The sequence below is a fragment of the Myotis daubentonii genome, chromosome 11, assembly GCF_963259705.1.
Source record: "Myotis daubentonii chromosome 11, mMyoDau2.1, whole genome shotgun sequence".
In the NCBI taxonomy this organism is placed as follows: Eukaryota; Metazoa; Chordata; class Mammalia; order Chiroptera; family Vespertilionidae; genus Myotis; species Myotis daubentonii.
In genome coordinates this window covers 67,209,206-67,228,702 of record NC_081850.1, presented here as the reverse complement: position 1 = coordinate 67,228,702, position 19,497 = coordinate 67,209,206, and the positions used below count along the sequence as shown (strand labels likewise).

Genomic DNA, 19,497 nt, shown 5'->3' with positions numbered 1-19,497 from the left:
AAGGCACACTGCAGGGTTGGTAAAAAAAAAAAAAAAAGCAGATTTTTCAAAAAGGCAATGCATTTTAGTCACAGTTACTGTTACATCCAGAGTTTATCTTCACACTTCCTTGGCAATATTTCAATGGGGCTGGTTAAACTATACACATCTGAGAAACTCCAACTGCATCCTGTCTTAGTCTTAGAAAGTGAAACCTGACAAGCAATGTGGCGGGCGCAGTGATGCAGAAGAGGGGTGTGCTTACACTGAGAGAGCCTTGAGACGTGGTCACTGACTCTGCCCCTTAATAGGCTGGGAAAATTGCTTCATTTTTCTGGGCCTCCAGGTCCTCATCTGTAAAATGTGGATAATAATAATTCTTATACCTTGTGAGATGCTTGAGCCATTAAATGGGAATATGTGTGAGAGCTTTAATGTGCTGCAAAATGTCACTTAAATGAACATCCTGTTATAATTCCTCTGTTATAAAGCCAAACGAAGGCTTAGACATCTAGTTGAGGGTACAACAAAGGCCTCCTGGTTACAGATTTCACCAGGTGGCTGCACTGGGGCCTATCTTCCAGGAGAACAATTATTAGCAAGGGTGAGTTCCTGGGGAAATGAATATGTGCTGGGAGGGAAGGGAAGAAACTAGAGGTCCTGAAAGGGGGAAAGGAGAGGGCAACAGAAGGGGAAGGGCAAAGGCAAACTCTCCTACCTCCTCCGTTTGCTGAGGGCTTCAAGGTTAGGCCTTCTTGATTCTCTACTGCTACCTTCTCCACCTCTCAATTTGCCTGTCTTTGTGTGGGTGAAGCATAAAATAACATGCTTTTCCGCTTTTTTTTGCACATTTTGAAAGCAAAGTTAGGCTTTAATGATCAGTTTTCTCTTCCTTGGTATTTTCTTTTAAGCAAGGGCGTGTTTTTCTAAGATACCACATTTCAATGGGCTATTCTTTTGTCCCCAGTAAACATTCCTGAGTGGTAGGTTTTAGGAGATGTTCCAATTTATTGCTTCTGGTGTCCAATAACCTTGGAATGAGTACCTGTCTCCATGCCCCCAAGGCCATGTTATTTCAGAATGTTACAGCTCTTAAAACCGTTCCCTAATAAAAGCAAGTGCCACTAATTCTAAGTAAAGTGAGCTTTCCAAATAAGACCAGCTGTGAACGTTTAAAAAAAGAAAAGGAAGAAACTTCAACAACAGGAATTCATAGTGAAAACTGTACACCGATGACTTTTTTCAGGGATTTTCGCAGCCATTTAAAAAGATGTCTTCAGCAAACATATCTAAATTGGCTAAAAATGTTTGGCATGATGGACACCTTGTGTCTGTAGGCCAATATTCAATCCAGGTGGAGGAATCTAAAGGGTAGATGTACCTGCCAAGAAAAAATAAAAACGAAGCGTTTGTGATGATGGCCACAGATAGAGGAGAGCCAAATTTGATTGAGTTCAGGCTGTTCAGGTCCCGGGGGGTCAGGCTGTCGGCCAAACTCTTCTGGACTCGCCTCCCAGTGGGAAGATCCACAGGCCCCTGCTGGTCATGAAGCTGCTTGGAGCTCTCACAGTTAAAGGCAGAAACGACATCTGTTTCAATGTCTATTTTTTTAAAGTGATAATAAAAAGTGTATGTAAGCACTTTTCTCTTTACAAACAGAATAGCCCGAGAACTTTATTGAGGGAGCAGATGTGGTATAGGGGGTTTGGATAAGCACCCTCAGATTCATCTTCAGACCCAGGCACACGGTTTATCTGTCAGCGAGTCCTCAGTTACCCTAATGGTTTTAAATATTTCTTTGTTTCAAACTCACATTATTTCACTTTTGCTCCTAATGGTTTGTTTGATTAACAGCAGGGCACATAAGAAACGTATAGTGTATTTAAGGATAAATTATACTCAATTTTGGAAGGAAGATCAGAGACTCCAAAATATTGGTGACTTACTTGATACTGAAATTGTGTTTTATCTGGAGAGCTTCTTTACCCATAATTAAATACTGCCTTCCTTTTTGCAGGTTAGCATTAACACAGGTTGCCTTTTTAATGAAGGTGATTTCAGAGTCTTTCTCAGCAGCAGCTTCACCTGAGGGGCATACAAAGAAAGTTATCACATTCCTGTTATGGTGTCACAATTATCTCTCTCTTAAGCATTCCAGTCCCTCGAGGCTATTGATTAGTGCCTGTAAATTTATATTGGGAGACTAATGGCTACTGGGGAGCAACAATGTCCATACAGTTAAGGCTTCAGACTCAGGTGCCCAGGTTATACCCCACTCTGCCACCTCCTGACTGTGTGGCCTGGGACAAATGATTTTTGCTCTTTGTGTAAGGGCTCAGTCCCCTCATCTGATGAACGGGCATGACAATAAAACCTACCTCGTAGAACTGTTGTGAGATTAAATGGGTTGATATATGAAAAGTGCTTAGAAATACATATACAGTAAGCACTAGATATTTGCTTATCATTACTCTTGCAGAACCAGGAATTAAAAGAACCTCTCTCTAGTTGAACATTATTAATCTCCATAGCTGTATAGCAAAATTAAAAAGTAGTTGGTAGCTGGCAATGGGAAACTTTGTTAAAAAGTGCGAGACATGTAAAAGACTTGGAACACTTTAAATGTCTACTTTCCCCTTACTCCCATTATGCTTGAATTTCTACCATGATATTTTGCCCTACATGTCTGTCTCCTCAGCTTGGCTGGGAATTTCTTGAGGCAGAGACTGGGTCTAATTCACTGTTATATATTCAGGACTGATTTCTAGTTAGCTGTCAAACTCTGGCAGAATCATCCTAATCAGTAAATCCTGAAAGACTTCTGAATATATTGATAAATAGTATACAATAGTAACTGTGTAAACAATCAACTTTAATTAGTAATACAAATTCTAATATACACACATTAGTTCAAGCTAATTTTCTTGGGCTTTCCCAATGACTTCCTGTTGTAGCAACATGTAAACAACATTCTCAGTACTAACTGCCAGTTCAGTCCCTGTCATGGTTAGCAGAATGGCTGTGTGGTGCCTTACCATTATTTTAAAAAGCCTTTTGTTATGGAAAATTTCAAGCTTATTCAGGTGAAGAGAGAATAATTAATTAACCTCAGCATCAACAATCACTAATCTGTTTATCATTTATATCCTCACCTACTCTAAGCATCCTGTGTTTTAGGTGAAACACCAATTTATTATCCTTGAACCACAAAGTTGCCCTTGATTCTAAATAGTTTGTTTTTATTTTGGTTTATTATTAGTGTGCAGCAATTCTTGTGTAAGTTATTAAGTGTGTGGTGTTTTGATACTTTTATAAATTTAAAATTTACACATATTAAAAATGAATCCAGAGTGAAGAGATAACAAAGTATGCAATATTTTCTTACACCAAGACAGTTTTCAAAAATAATTATTTATTTTAGTTGCCCATTTCCTTTCTTTAAAAAAATGTGTCTCCCTAAATAGAATATAAGCTTCATAAGGACAGTTACTCTGGCTTTGTTATACAAGTTGTATTCTCTGTGTCTTAAAAAATGTCTGGCACATAGTAAGTACTAAATCTTTGTTGAATGGAAAAATGAATGAGTATTCTCACCAGCTTTGTAGACATCCAGGAGGGTTGCAGTATACTTGACAAAAACATTTTCTTCAGTGAGGGATGTGATACTAACTTTATAAGCTGGTAAAAAAAGAAAACAACAATAGTTAATGCTAAATATCACGAATGCCATGTCCAATAGAGACCAGAGTTTGTCAAACAAATGAGAAATGAAGCATGGCCAGCTCTCTACCCTGAGGTAGATCTTATTTTTCCAAGAAGCCTTCTCAAAGGCTTGGAAGTCTGATTCTACTGATTATTACTCTAATGATTCATTCTACAAAGAATCATTAGCCCTGGGCACTGTTATAGAGCAGGCCGACTAGGATAAGAACAATAGTAAATTGAAGAAGCGCACAAAACAAACAAAATGAGACTTTGTTAGATATAAAGTTCAGATTCGGATCCTGTAAGATTAGTGGAGTCATGCTGATGGACCCTGTGAAGAGCCCCTTCCTTCTCTGCACAAGCATGGAGGGGACCCTTTAGTTATCATTCAGGCCTGTCTTGGGAGCCTCCTTGCTCTCTTGCTTCCACTGGCTTTGCTTTTTGGTTTTTGATAGGATTCTGTTTCCTGATTCATCTTTGCTTGGATTGGCAACTCTCTGACATAAGCCACTCCCAATGCTGTTTCTCTTCAGGCATCAGTGTTTAATCCATGGTGTGTCTGACCTCCATCCTGGAATGACCAGCTTGAAGGGGCCCATTCCTTCCATGTGGCCTGAGAAAGGATCCTTTAGTTTTTGCTCTTGATATGGTTGAAAGTTTTGTCCATTTTTGAGATCCTAGCTAGCTAGCTAGATACCAGAAACCTATTTTAACACAGAGAATAAATGCAACCTGGATTTAGTTTATTACTTTCAAGAAAAGACAAAATAGACGAATGAATGGACTCATTTTTTGTGGGGAAAAAAGGCCGTGTAAATTAGTCACTTAAAATAAAAACTGTGCTGAATTTCGGATTCATAAATCCTTATGGTAGATATGAGCAATATATTTACTATTTTATTTTGTTTCTATCCTGTTATTCTGGTAAAAACCGATAATCTCCCAAAGAGCCAGCTAAGCTTTTTTTTTAAGTAATAAACTAAATCAAGATTGAATTTATTCTCTGTGTTAAATAGGTTTCTGACATTTAAAAGTTTAAATAGTTCTAAAATGGAAATAAGAAATAATTTAATGAAATTTTTGTTTGCTAAAACAATATGGTATTTTCTTCAGGTCTCAAGCTATTTTAAAAACTAATTTTAAAAACTACAGTGGGCGTTGGCCGAGTTGGGCCACTTTTTAGTTTTAGAAAAAAGAAAGAAGATGAATTAGAAAGAAAGACTATAACCACACAAAATTCATTCGGATGGTTGTATTTTCATTGAGAGAATTCAGTGTAATATAACGGCAATCATATTGGAGACCAGGATACCTCCTAGTTCTACAACTTAACTTCCTGTATAGCTTTGAGAAAATTATTTCATTTCCCTGAGCCTCAGTTTTTTTCACTAGTAAAATAAAGATAATATTCTGTTACCTCAAAGTTGATATGAAAAGTTCCTCAAGAAAAGATATGAGATAGTGTACAATATCCAGAAATAAACATGAGAAAGTATGGATAAAAAATAAAGGAGCTAATTCCATGAGGAACTTGAGATAACACAAAACTGTACTTGGGCATTTATTTAATTTAGAGCTGAGCTCTGAAAAACCAAGAGATGCTTTTTTTTTGAAATGGAGAGTCTCAAACATGAATTTTTTTTTTTTCAAACATGAATTTAAATTCTATGATTTAAATTCTATATATATTAAAATTATTTAGTATTGATGTTTTACTATGTCTTTGAAGAGATTTAAAAAAAAGACACCCAAACCCTAAAGCCACTTTTGTCTCCACCTCTGCTCCATCAACTGGAAGAACAGAGTAAGTAGTGAAATCTTACATCTTTGTGATTTCTCAAAAATTCTCTTTGAGCCCTGGCTGGGTGGCTCAGCTGGTTGGAGGGTCATCCCATGCACCAAAGTATTGCAGGTTCGATTCCCAGCCAGGGCATATACTAGTACATATCTGGGTTGCGTGTTGGATCCCCGGTAAGGGTGCATATGGGAATCAACCAATCTGTTTCTCTCACACATCGATGTATCTCTCCCTCTTTCCCTTCCTCCCTCTCTTTCTAAAAATCAATAAAAAACATTTACTTTGGTGAAGACTGGAAAAAATTGTCTTTGAATATGTTTAAGCGCCTTTAATTCAATGAGATATATGGGGGTAAAGTATCTTGGCTAGGTGTGCACGTCACTTCCATCATTGTTAATGAAAATCATGTTTCTTGCTGAAGGATAAATAACTTTGCATGTTAATGCTAAAAACTGCTGGCATTTTTCTTCAAAGAAATACATGTACTGTTGTATCCATATAATCACTACATAAAGTTATTGATCTTCCTGATTTTATATTCATAAAATGCCATGTTCAATGGAACTATATATTAAACTTTTGAACTTACCATATGCAATCTCTGGTTTACATGCTGTTTCTTTTCTAGTATCTGCAGAGATTGTCAAATCCAATTCTGGCTGCATTTGTCCACAGTCAGCTGGATTTTGTGAAAAATGGTAAAAGATTAATGCAAGGAAGCAGACACTCTCCATGGGAGTAAACACAGTGCCCATGAGCCCTGAGTCAATCAAATATAATCTTATGTATACCAGATTCCTAAGACCCGTCTATTTTCTCCTCTTCCATAAAGTGAAACATTATATAAAGCAAAAACAAAATAAATAAAAACAAAATTTTGAACATGAGACTTATTCTTAAAATGAATAGTCACTTCACATTCAGCTTTTCAGAAATGTAGATGCTTCCACTGAAGAATGGAGGAAATTTTCCCATTTTAAGTATAATAAAAAATCCCTTGAAGGAACAAAATGATAACATCACTGATTTACAGATATAAAATGATGCAACAAGTACCCAAGAAATATGTACATAGTAGAGGCCTGGTGCACTGATTCGTGCATGGGTGGGGTCCCTCACCTTGGCCTGTGCCCTCTTGCAATCCGGGACCCATTGGGGGATGTTGGACTGCCAGGGAGGAGCCCCAGCTGGGGCAGGGCGTAGCTCCGCTGCTGCTCATTCTGGCTCCCTGCTGTGCCTGCCACTGCCACTGCCACTGCTGCTTGGTAGCGCTCCCATGGAGGCGAGAGAGGTTCCTGCCACCACAGCTGTGCTCGCCAGCCATGAGCCTGACTTCTGGCTGAGTGGTGCTCCCACTGTGGGAGCGCACTGACCACCAAGGGGCAGCTCCTGCATTGAGTGTCTGCCCCTGGTGGTCAGTGTGTGTCATAGCGACCGGTCGACTGGTTGTTCCAGTCATTCAGTCATAATGGTCGCTTAGGCTTTTATATAGAGAGATTAAAGATTGGGAAAAACAATATAAAACCAAACCAATGCCAACCTTCATGGAGTCAGTTGATTATTTGTAAGTTCTGGGTCTTTTTCTTGGCCAAGAAGGCTGTCTTGGATTTATAAAAGATTGAAGGGAGAATTCATTGACTGGGGAGGAATAAGGGAAAGAAAGGGGAGCCTCTATTCTGTTAGGTTGTGGACCTATTACATGAGAAAGACCAGGTGAAAAGTAAGAATTTCACATCCTGTTATCCCTCTAATAGTGAACAACTATCTGTACCGTAGAAAACATCAGGTTGTTCAGAAGTTGTTGAGAAGTAGCTTTATAGTGCTCAAGGCATCAGTTTTCAATGATCAGAGATTGCATTTTTATTTCTGATATACCACAGTTTGTCAGATAGCTTCTCCCAGAATAGCACCAGATTATGAGTGGCTGCTTTAAGCACGCATGCATCCTAAACATGTTAAATGACATTTACCTTCTACACATTTGCACGTTGCTCCTTCACAGACTTTCTGAAGTTGGCTATTGGAGGTACTATAAAATATGGTGCACTTTTTATCTGTGGCAATGAAAGCATGGTTAGGAGAGGGGGCTTGGTCAGTGTACAACACATTTACCACCCTGTGAGTCTCACCTGTGGTGTCTTGGAGATCACCAATTCCAAACCCTTCTTTGGTAGGTAAGGCTCATGGTGGTTAAATTTTGAATTGCTTATCCTAGCATGGCCCCTCAAAATGATCTTCCCTTTTGTGCTTGAAATTTTACTGTCCAATATTCATTTATTTTTTAAAAAAATATATTTTATTGATTTTTTACAGAGAGGAAAGGAGAGAGATAGAGAGTTAGAAACATTGATGAGAGAGAAACATCGATCAGCCGCCTCCTGCACATCTCCTACTGGGGATGTGCCCGCAACCTAGGTACATGCCCTTGACCAGAATCGAACCTGGGACCTTTCAGTCCGCAGGCCGACGCTCTATCCACTGAACCAAACCGGTTTCGGCAATATTCATTTCTTAGAATGAAAATATTTGGTGCTTCCATGAATGAAAGGAAATATACTATGTTACATGAGAGTTTATTGAAAGAATTGTAATTGTCTAGGCTGGAGAAGAAAACGTGTGTGTGTGTGTGTGTGTGTGTGTGTGTGTGTGTGTGTTTTGTTTCTGAAGGGGAGGTGGGGTTAAGTATGTTCTATGTGATTTCAGTAGTTAAAACTAGAATGAATGGGTGTCAGAGTTTGGTTCACTCTAAAATTTTTCTAAGAAGTACAACTGTCCAAAGTGGAGTCATTTGTCCTGTGAATCAAAGAGCTCTCCAATCACATAGTATTTTCAGAAGTGGCCAAATGTGGGCTAGTCATTCAACATTTATCAATACACATTATGTACCTGACACTGTGTTAGATACTAGGGACACAACAGATGAAAACATTCCATCTGGGCTGGTGAGAAAGATATGCAAACAAATAACTACAATGCAATGTGAATGTGGCAACTACTCTAATAGAGTTCTCTGCAAAATATGATGAGAATATAGTTGGAGTAGAAGTTGATTCTGAGAGAATTTTAAAAGTTGTAGACTAAATGGACTTCTCTAAAAATGAGAGGTTCAATGAAAATGAGGCAAATAATTTAAAAGCTGGGAATAATCTGCCCTGGCTGAAGTTCTCAGTGGTTAGAGAGTGTTGCCCCACGCACTGAAGGGTTCCAGGTTCAATTCCTGGTCAAGGGCGTGGGTTGCTGGTTTGATCCTCCCTCCCTCCCTCCCTCCCATCCCCCTCTTTCTCCCACCCTCCTATTTTCCTTCCCTTCCATTCTCTCTGAAAATCAATGGAAAAACTATCCTCGTATAAGGATTAACAAACAAAAAGAAAAAAAAAAGAACTGGGAGCAAACTAATCCAGTTATTTTTTAAAACGAAGAAATGAAGGGCCAGAGAGGGGAAATGATCTGCTCAAAGTCATGCTGTAGTTTGTATGTGTAAGTTGGGACTTTTGTGAAGAGTAAGTCCTTGAGAGGCAATATATAACATTTACAGGCCTCTAGTGGATTTCTAATGGTTCTGTAATGAATACAAAGTAGTCCTCTAGAGAAATTTCAGAGTAGAGTTGGTTACCTGGTCTGTGGTATTCATACACTGTGAAAGTAGCAGGATTCAGAAACCCAACTTGAAAAAGTTCAACTATCCGAAATCGAACGCAAACAAACTCATTGGAAGGAATCTGTTTGGCAAATTCAAGGTTTAATGAAATTATGAGAGAGAAGAAACTGATAATATTTTAGCTTGTACATTCTGAATAGTAATAGTAAATAAAGAATGATGGGAAGTGGAACTTACCGAATCCAGTTGCAGAATAACATGCCCATCTTTGATTTGGTAGTCAGTTAATACTTGATCCACCCCTTCTACAAGCTAAGGGAGGAAAGAGAAAAGCTCGAATTTAATTTTATGATCTTTTTGTTTAAATGCATTCACCCGGTAATGAGATGTTAGATAATGGTGACATAAACCACTACCAAAAAAAGTGGGGCTCCTCCCCTTGAAAAAGTTGGAACATGCTATCACATGCACTCCCAGTTTTTGTGCCATGGAAATATATGTCCTCAGTTTGTTAGCATAGATAGCGAGTTAGTTAGAAAAGGGAGCAAATGAAATCAGACTTTAAGCCTCATTCACTAGGGAGTTGAATTGGACATTAAACCTGATTCCCTCTGAAGCAGGAAGGTAGCCCGGACTACTGAGGGAGGGATAAATAAGGCAGGGCACTAGGCGTATATGCAGTAGAAGCCAAGATGGCGAAGGGAAAGGAAAGTTCATGCACAGTAGAAACCAGATGACTGCAGAACTTTGGAGCACTTGCAGTAGGAGCCAAATGAACTATAAAGGGGTGGAGCTAGAGCTTGGGAAAATCTGGGAAAAGAATCAGATTGGATAAGGGCATGGAACGCCAGAAGATCCAGGAAAGGAATTGGTTAGGAGGAGGGACCAACCCAAGCCTGGGAAAACCCAGGAAATAGATTGGAGAGATGAAAGCAGGCCTGCTCCTTCTGAAAACCAAGGAAATATATGGAAGATTATCAAGACTCTCGGAGCAGTTGTTGTTAGAGCCTGCCCACCTCTACATCAAGCATGTCTAGCTAGCGGACCGCGAGCAGCATGCCTTGTTTATTTGGCCCGTGTTAGCCTTTGAGTTTGACATGCTTGCTCTACATCCATAAGGGCTTGTTGTATCCCTTCACTCCAATAAATCTTGCCACTATTAAATTTCTCCCACACGTGTGCCTTTGAAATTCTTTTCTCACTGCACTGCAAGAACCCATTTACACCAGCAATAACTTCACTGAAAAATCAAAATTTAGGTAGGTTGTTGGTTTGGAAAGAATATTCTGGGTGATTCTTTGAAAGTGACATATTTGAGTTAGAAGAAATATCTTTGTAAAATAATGCAGTAAAGAAAACCAAGAATTCATAACAATATACAAAAAGATTTACAGCTCTTAAGTCTTCTGTGTTTGCATTGACTCCAGTAGGCAAAGAGATATCCATCACTGCATGGGAGGACCCGGATGATGATTCTTCTTTACTGTGTTTGTAGCTAAAATAATTAGAGATTATAAAATGGAGTAAATAAATAGATAAGATTCTTTAAGAAAAGGCTATGTTCCTTGATAGGCTTTCATTTTCAAAGTTGGATCTCCACCACAACATATGCATGTCAATCTCTGAATTTTTAGTTTCAAGAGGCCTTTTAATCATCTAGAGCAGTGGTTCTCAACCTTCCTAATGCCACGACCCTTTAATACAGTTCCTCATGTTGTGGTGACCCTAATTTCATTGTTACAAATTGAACATAATTAAAGCATAGTGATTAATCACAAAAACAATATATAATTATATATGTGTTTTCCGATGGTCTTAGGTGACCCCTGTGAAAGGGTCGTTCGACTCCCAAAGGGGTTGCGACCCACAGGTTGAGAACCACTGACCTATAGTAACTCTTTACTCACTTCACTAATAAATTCAATAGAGCTGGTAGAATTCATAAAAACCATTCAGCCAAGCTCTTAACTACTTGAGGAAACTGAGGGTGAGAGTAAGGCATCTGACTGAAGGTCACTTACATTACTGGTTCACCTCAGAGCTGCATTTTAGTTCTTTATCCAACAGAGCATATTCAAAGAAGAAAATTAGTTGTATATTTTAAAAAGACTCAATAAGCATGGTAAGGAAAATACTGGAAGGAAATATACTAAAATATTAGCAGCTATCTTTTTCTGCATTGTGAGATTACAAGTGATTCCTTCTTTTCCATGCTTTTCTCTATTTTCTAAACTTTCCACAAAAGGCAATTTATTTATTTATTTTTTTTAAATATATTTTTTATTGATTTTTTACAGAGAGGAAGGGAGAGAGATAGAGAGTTAGAAACATCGATGAGAGAGAAACATCGATCAGCTGCCTCCTGCACATCTCCCACTGGGGATATGCCCGCAACCCAGGCACACGCCCTTGACCGGAATCGAACCTGGGACCTTTCAGTCCGCAGGCCGACGCTCTATCCACTGAGCCAAACCGGTTTCGGCGGCAATTTATTTTTTAAAAAATGTATGGTTTTTTCCCCCCCATCACTATTTATCCCGTCTATGCCCTTTTCCACTTTGACCCACTTCCCTCCCACTTCTGCAATCACCACACTGTTGTCCATGTCCATGAGTTTTCTTTTTTCTTTTTATTTATTTATTTATTTATTTATTTATTTATTTATTTATTTATTGCTCAATCTCCCCACCAGAGCTGTCTGCCCACTCTCTATGAGTCTATCTCTATTTGGCGTGGTAGTTCAGTTTGTTCATGAAATTCCACATACGAGTGAAATCATATGGTACTTGTCTTTCTCTGACTGTCTTATTTCACTTAGCATAATGTTCTCCAGGTCCATCCATGATGTTGCAAAGGGTAAAAGTGTTGGTAAGTATGTGGAGAAAATGGAACCCTTGTGTGCTGTTGTTGGGAATGCAGATTGGTGTAGCCACTGTAGAAGCTTTATGGAGTTATCTCAAAAAACTAAAAATGGAACTGACTTATGTCCCAGCAATTCCACTTTTGGGAATTTATCCACAGAAACATGAAACACTAATTCAAAAGAATATGTGTACTTCTATGTTTTTTTGCAGTGGTATTTACAGTAGCCAAGATGTGGAAGCCGCCCAAGTGTTCATCAATAGATGAGTGGATAAAGAGCTGTGGTACATTTACACAATGGAATACTATTCTGCCATAAAAAAAATGTTTTAAGGACTATCCTTTGTCTAGGAATTGTGCTTGTGGAAAATCTAAGGAGTAAAGCACAGGGAATAAAATGGAAGATTTGCTGTTTTGTGGTTTTTTTTTTTTTCTGGTAAGAGAGAAAAGAACACTGAAATGTGGATTCAGGAAACTTGGGTTTTTATCCCAGTTCTGCTGAGAGTTTTCCACAACCATCTTCCCATTTTAGAGCTCATTTTCTTATTTCTAAAATTAACTATGAAGAAGTATAAACTTGTGTTTTAAATTTACCTTTAAAATTCCAAAGTTTTTTTTATTGATTTTTTACAGAGCGGAAGGGAGAGAGATAGAGAGTTAGAAACATCGATGAGAGAGAAACATCCATCAGCTGCCTCCTGCACATCTCCCACTGGGGATGTGCCTGCAACCCAGGTACATGCCCTTTGACCGGAATCGAACCTGGGACCCTTCAGTCCGCAGGCCGATGCTCTATCCACTGAGCCAAACTGGTTTCGGCAAAAATTCCAAAGTTTTAAGCAGAGTTAGAAGATTAAAAATGGAGCAAGCTGGTGGGTCTGAGACTGGGGACAGGGGCATAGTGAGTGTGGTTCTGCAAAGATTGAGTTCCAGGTTCTAGCTTCACTTCAAGGTGCTTCAGAGGTAGCTGGACATTCAAGAGTAGAGCTTGGGCCCTGACCAGGTGGCTCAATTGGTTGGAGCATTGTCCCATACACCAGAAAGGTTGTGGGGTTGTTTCCTGGGCAGGGCACCAACCTAGGTTGTAGGTTCCATCCCTGGTCAGGGCACACAGAGGAGGCAATAATCAATGTTTCTTTCTCTCTCTCTCTCTCTCTCTCTCTCTCTCTCCTATCAATAAACATATCCTCAGGTGTGGGGCGGGGGGAAGAGTAGAGGTTGGAAGAACAGTCAGGATTAAAGGAAAAAAATGGGAAACGAGCTTTATAAGAGGGAAAATGAATTGTTCTCACCTAAAGGAATAAGTATTAGTGAAATAGGAGGTATTATTTGAGTTAGTGAGTTGGCAGAGGATCTCTGGTCCCCAATCACACTTCATAGAGCATATATGAAGCAGACCCTATTTAAAGTTCTAGATGTATTATTTACCACAATAATTTAAAATATTGTAAGATTTCTGGTTTATAAAAATTTAACTCCATTCCTCACCAAGTTAACAATTTAAACAGAATATAAAGCAACTTGGGATGTAATATGACATCTGGACATATCCCTAATTGGATGGGTGAGTGTCACCAGAAGCAGAGAACTCTTGCTCACAGATGCAAATACTTTGTCAACAGGATGGAAAGGGGCCTCCTGAAAGGAAAGTTTCTATGAAAAGTTGCTGGAGCCTTGATGACTGATTACCATGGTGACGGTTTCAACCACAGAACAGAAACCTTTCTTTCAAGAAGCCCTTTGCCTGCTGCCAAAGACAGCACACTTTCCCAAAGGCATTTTGTTCCAAGAGAAGGAGAGAAATAAAATCCCTTTTTTCTTTTCTTATGAATGCAACAGAGATGTTGTAAAAAGCTAAGTACATGAAAGAGGCCCTCTGAACACAGAAACTGTGTGCTGGCATTTTTTTTTTTTTTAAATCAGGAGAGAGAATATTAGGAGGCAAAGAATTCTTCACATGATGCAGTACTACACAGTTACTTATCCAATGTAACTTCAGCATCACAGAGCCAAAAGCATATTCCATCTGGCTTTTTTGAACATTCTGTCCCCAGTTTACAAAAAAAGAAAAAAGAAAATTAGAGTGTTTGAAAGACAAAAAAAAAAAAAATTAGAGTGTTTGAATTAGAAAATGGCCAAAAACAGGAGGAAAAACTATATATGAGCAAAAAATGAAACTGGTCTGTATAGTAAATAGCTATTTAAAAATACCTGTTATGTTCTACATTTGAACAAGTGAACAACTTTGCACCTTAAAATTCAAATAGATGTAGAGCAATACTATAATGGTAAATGTGAGATCTTGAAGTCTACAGTTCCTTCTGTGGAAATGCGCTCACCTGGCACATGCTACTAGGCGCTTGTATTCCGAGGTGTCTCTGAAGTTGGATGCTGGCACACACAACACACAAACAAGCAAACAAACAAAAAGGAGAATAAGCTGTTTTTAACTGTTTTGAACTCATCTGAACAGAATCATTAATGAGCAGGTCTCTGAACACACTTAAAAGTTATGTGTGATTTGGAAGTTGGCACCTGTGGTGATTTTAATGAAAATTCATGACTACTGACAATACCAAGAAGTCTTCAAATCATTAGAACATATGTTGCTCTCAAATAACTTATAATTTAAGGAAGGAGTCATTTAAGGTAAATATGTATTGGTAACATGTTTGGGGGAGGTTGTAGGTAGAAAAAGCAGATGCCTGGATTCATGGGTAGTTGGAAGGTTTTGTGTAGGAAGAGGCCTCTGAGCCACACAGGAAAGCCATCAGGACAGAGGAGTAGCACACACCCTAACCCTGGGGTCACGCTTAGAGGAGGACTGGACTCGCTTTTGGACTGAAAAGGGAGAACCAACCCACCAGATGAGGGATATGAAGGCCACACATAGAAAAAAGGGTACATTAACAAAAGGCCGTAAGTACTGGAGAGGCCAAATTGAAGATGGAGGCAGAGAAATGTGTATTTGTCAGAACCCTTGGACTACAGAAAGGGTAAGGGGTGGAAATCCAACAGGATGATAGGGAAATTCAGGGTCCTAGAATGGAACACTGACACTAAAGTAACAGAAATTCAAATATCTGAAATTAGCATCCTTAAAGAGTAAATTAGTCAAAACAATTTCTTGATCAATAATGCATACTTTTAGCCTAGTTATTGTTACTTAATATCAGTTTCTAACTATTATTAAAGAGTTATTTCTATTATAATAAATGGCAGTAATGTTTACTCTGATGTCAATCTGCTAAAGAATTTGATGAGGAAATTTTTATTTTGGGGCCAGTACATTTTCCCATTCACGGAAGCTCTCAGACACTCTTTAGGCTTAGGCAAAATTATAGTGTAAATCATGCTGTTTTACCGTCCATGTCCTGGGTGTCAATTTTCAAATGAAAGCTGCAAAATTCCTCAGAGGTACCAATTTTGTGAACCACAGTTGCTACCTGCATTGAGACAAGTAAACAAGATTATATTTAAAGTGAGAAAGTGCAAAGTGTATTCTGGTAGGACTGCTGTTGTAAATGGGATGCTTGAAGTATCATTTTCAAAATCCAGTGCCAATGGGTATGATCAAGGCCCATTTTCCCAGCAGCCGGACTTCTGGCAAACTCCACAACCTGAATCATAGCCGAGAAGCCCAAATTACGCAAAAACTGCCAGGCAGAATCTTGGTCCAAATTCCAGGCAGTTAAATCTGAGCAACTCACTCTTCCTAAGATGTTCATCTTTGAGCTTGTACACTCCAATTTTACACATAACACTACAAGAAAGTGTGATTTTTCTCCTTGCCCACATACCACCATGGTAAACAAGAAATTATGGGTGTGTATGGATGGGCAGGGTTGTTGCCAGAAGTAGGTTTATTGAAGCAACTAGAAGTGATAGAAAGTGGACAATCCATCCCCTGTGCATGCAATCTGATAAACAGTCTTTGAAAGAATCAATGTATTCTATATAATAAAAGGATAATATGCAAATTGACTGAACGGCAGAATGACTGGAATGCCTGTGGCCCCTCCCCCTGGCCAGCCCTGACCCCGAGCAGGTGCCCCCATTCTGATCAGGGGTGGGGCTGGCCGGCAAACTGCCCACGGCCCCTCGCCCTGGCCGGCCCCACCCCCGAGTGGGTGCCCACACCCCGATCATGGATGGGGCCGGCTGGCAAACTGCCTGCGGCCTCTTGCCCCAGCCAGCCCTGCCCACAGCCCCTTGCCCTGGCCGGCCCATCCCTGATGACCGTCATCGGGGGCGGGCTGGCTGGACCCCACCAGTGCACGAATTTGTGCACCATAGTGTGTGTGTGTGTGTGTGTGTGTGTGTGTGTGTGTGTATACATATATATAAAAGACAAGCGACCAGAAAGAACAGAACGACCAGAATGACCAATTGCTACAATGTGCACTGCGGCCGGCCAACCTCCTGTGGCCCCTCCCCCACATTGGCCCACTCTGATCGGGTCCCAATTGGGGGCAGGGCCGGTGGAAAACCTCCCACAGCCCCTTCTCCAGGCCGGCCCAGCCCCGATCGGCCCTGATTGGTGCAGGTCAGCCAGACCCCACCCGAGCAGAAATTCGTCCACTGGGCCTCTAGTTAAAGATAAAAGTATAATTAAAATAATCAAAAGAATGTTAATTTATGCTCAGAACACATATTTAATTTTATTGTAGTCATTTAGTGACAAGATTTCCTAAGCTGTTTACGAATGTCTATGTAGTCTATAGCTAAAATAAAAGAAAATTAAGCCCATATATATATATATCAATCCCCAATTATGCTGTATAACTAAGATGTGACTATGTTACTAATCATAGAAAACATGAATACATGTGTATGCATATACATATGTAAGCATAAGATTATATATGTACAATATACATATACATATGTAAACACAAAATTATACCTGCATAATATATAGGGTGGGGCAAAAAGTAGGTTTATAGTTGTGAGTATGTGAAACAGTTTATTCTTGTATTATTACTTATTAATTGTTATATTATTTTCCATACAAGCAACTGTAAACCTACTTTTGCCCAACTTTGTACGTATAATTATATACAGACTATATACTTACAAGGTTTGAAAATAGCCATTTTCAAAAAGAAATTGTGAGGACAGCTACTAAGATATCTAAAAAGAATTAGATAAATGAATCCTACTTCAGTCATAGTTACCAGAGCACAGATTTTTTTAACTTTGTGGCAAAAAAAGTTATTTTATGTTACTTAATGCACGCACATAACTCCCAAATAAATCAGTTCTGAATGAAATACTTACATGCACTGTAGCCAAACCACTGCTATATCCACTACGGACAATGAGGTCATCATTGAGAGGCACCTAGAAAGGTGGATGAAGAAAGCATGCTTTTCTTTTATTATTTAAGAGGGAAAGAGGAGAGCAATGAAAATAGTGAGCCGACACCTGCCAGCTTCCTCTCTCAAAGTTCTTGTGAGATTAAATGGATAAGGCATTGAAGATCCTACGCACATAGTAAAAAATCCTGGAATTTCCTTTCGCTTCCACATGTAAATAAGGTTTCTGAAATAGCCTAAGTAAGCCAATAACACCAACATGTCAGAAGTCACTTTGGTTACATTGTCATTTTTTTATGGTCTGGTAAAACTGGATCTTCACCTCCTTTGCCAACTAAATAAATTCCTTTCAGTGCCTAGCATCCTATGTGCCAAAGGAGATCCTTTTCATTAGCAAGAACAGGGAACCTCGACATAACTCTAAAGAAGGTGTAATCTATCTTTGTCCCTCCCACCTTCTGCTTTGCACACTTCTTTCACCTCCTAATGGTTTGTTTTCTCTACTTTCTCTGGTCTCTTTTAATAGAAACTTTGGCACCTCACCCAAACTCACTAGTAGCCCACCCAAGCCTGCCAAATCCTTAGGTGCTACTGCTCTTTTTCCCCACTCTGCTAGGAGGAGACTTGAAGATATGAACTGAGTTAGTTCTCCTTCCAGAGAAAATCTATCATACGAATGTTCTCCGATCTGTGCAAAGCATGGGAGAGATAATTTTGAGCAAGAGGCCTGAAGAGTTGGTTCTTTGCTCACTCCAAGGCTGCATCCAGCCTGCCTTTCCCTTTACCTATCACCCTAGAGCAGTGGTTGGCAAACTCATTAGTCAACAGAGCCAAATATCAACAGTACAACGATTGAAATTTCTTTTGAGAGCCAAATTTTTAAAACTTAAACTATATAGGTAGGTACATTGTTATTAACTTAATTAGGGTACTCCTAAGGCTTAGGAAGAGCCACACCTAAGGGGCCAAAGAGCCGCAGTTTGCCGACCACAACCCTGGAGCAATAGGGATTCTGTGTGAATGAAAGGTTGTCAGGCCTTCCTTAAAATTTTAGTAAATGTAGGTAAATAGGCCAGCTTTCTTGTTCTCCTTGATGGGATATGGCAGCATTTACTGGAAAGCCAGTAAATCATGATACTGCAAGAGAGAAGGGTTCTATGGACAAATAAGTGACTAAGTTTGGTAAATGTACACTCCACTGTGCCCATAGCCCATTTTTCCCCAGAATCATCACACTTAGTCACATACAGATTAAAGACAAGGGAATCCTGTACTAAAGAACTTATTTAACTTCATTTAAACTAGAGTACCCCACCAAACATTTTTCTCATATAACACATTTGAGGAAATGCTGGAGTAGAGAATTCCAAGCTAGATAAAAACAGTCCAGGTTTCACACAAAGGCAGCATCATGAGCTGAGGTTTAAATTATTTTAAGGTGACAAGAAGCCCTTATTGGCATTACTCCTATAAGAGAAGAATAATTCCAGCTACCTCAGATGGTGGTCTACCATGCTCTTCAGGCCAAGAGCTCCTCATTAGAGCTCAGACCCTTGCTCAGAATGTGAATGTCTGGTGAACTCTAAATGTTCCCAGGGAAAAGTTACCAAACTGAGGGCCAAAACCACAAATGCCTGCAGCGGCCCAGGCACAAAGCAAGGATGGACATAAGTCAAATTCATGTGTCGCCGAAGCCGGTTTGGCTCAGTGGATGGAGCGTCGGCCTGCGGACTGAAGGGTCCCAGGTTCGATTCCGGTCAGGGGCATGTACCTGGGTTGCGGGCACATCCCCAGTGGGGGATGTGCAGGAGGCAGCTGATCGATGTTTCTCTCTCATCGATGTTTCTAACTCTCTCTATCTCTCTCCCTTCCTCTCTGTAAAAAATCAATGAAATATATTTAAAAAAAAAAAATTCATGTGTCACATGACTGGTGGGGACTGTAACAAATCGAAGAACGCATGCCACCGCTACAGCACCCTATTGCTAGATCTTTGTCTTTTGCATAAGAATTTGAAAACCAGGTTGAAATCTCTGAATTTTAAATATTGGAATATATCTATGTCTACATCTACATCTATATCCACATCCATCTTTATATATATATATATATATACTAGGGGCCCGGTGCACGAAATTCGTGCACTGGGTGTTTGGGGGGGGGGCAGGGGGGAGTGTCCCTCAGCCCAGCCTGCCCCCTCTCACATACTGGGAGCCCTCAGGCATTGACCCCCATCA

General features: G+C 39.6%; 1 protein-coding gene across 1 annotated transcript in view; it reads right to left on the bottom strand.

Moving 5' to 3' along the window:
* Positions 1 to 569: 569 nt before the first annotated feature.
* The window catches only part of C5 (complement C5), a 90,405-nt gene continuing 71,477 nt past the window's right edge, over positions 570 to 19,497 (bottom strand). The window contains exons 31-41 of the mRNA XM_059657793.1: positions 17,223 to 17,285; positions 15,307 to 15,388; positions 14,282 to 14,333; positions 10,473 to 10,575; positions 9,318 to 9,392; positions 9,096 to 9,201; positions 7,453 to 7,536; positions 6,072 to 6,161; positions 3,574 to 3,657; positions 1,926 to 2,064; positions 570 to 1,360 (exon numbers count right to left, since the gene is read on the bottom strand). Of these exons, the coding sequence (XP_059513776.1) occupies positions 1,222 to 1,360; positions 1,926 to 2,064; positions 3,574 to 3,657; positions 6,072 to 6,161; positions 7,453 to 7,536; positions 9,096 to 9,201; positions 9,318 to 9,392; positions 10,473 to 10,575; positions 14,282 to 14,333; positions 15,307 to 15,388; positions 17,223 to 17,285 (1,017 nt within the window). The 3' untranslated portion in view covers positions 570 to 1,221. The remainder of the gene's footprint in view (positions 1,361 to 1,925; positions 2,065 to 3,573; positions 3,658 to 6,071; positions 6,162 to 7,452; positions 7,537 to 9,095; positions 9,202 to 9,317; positions 9,393 to 10,472; positions 10,576 to 14,281; positions 14,334 to 15,306; positions 15,389 to 17,222; positions 17,286 to 19,497) is intronic.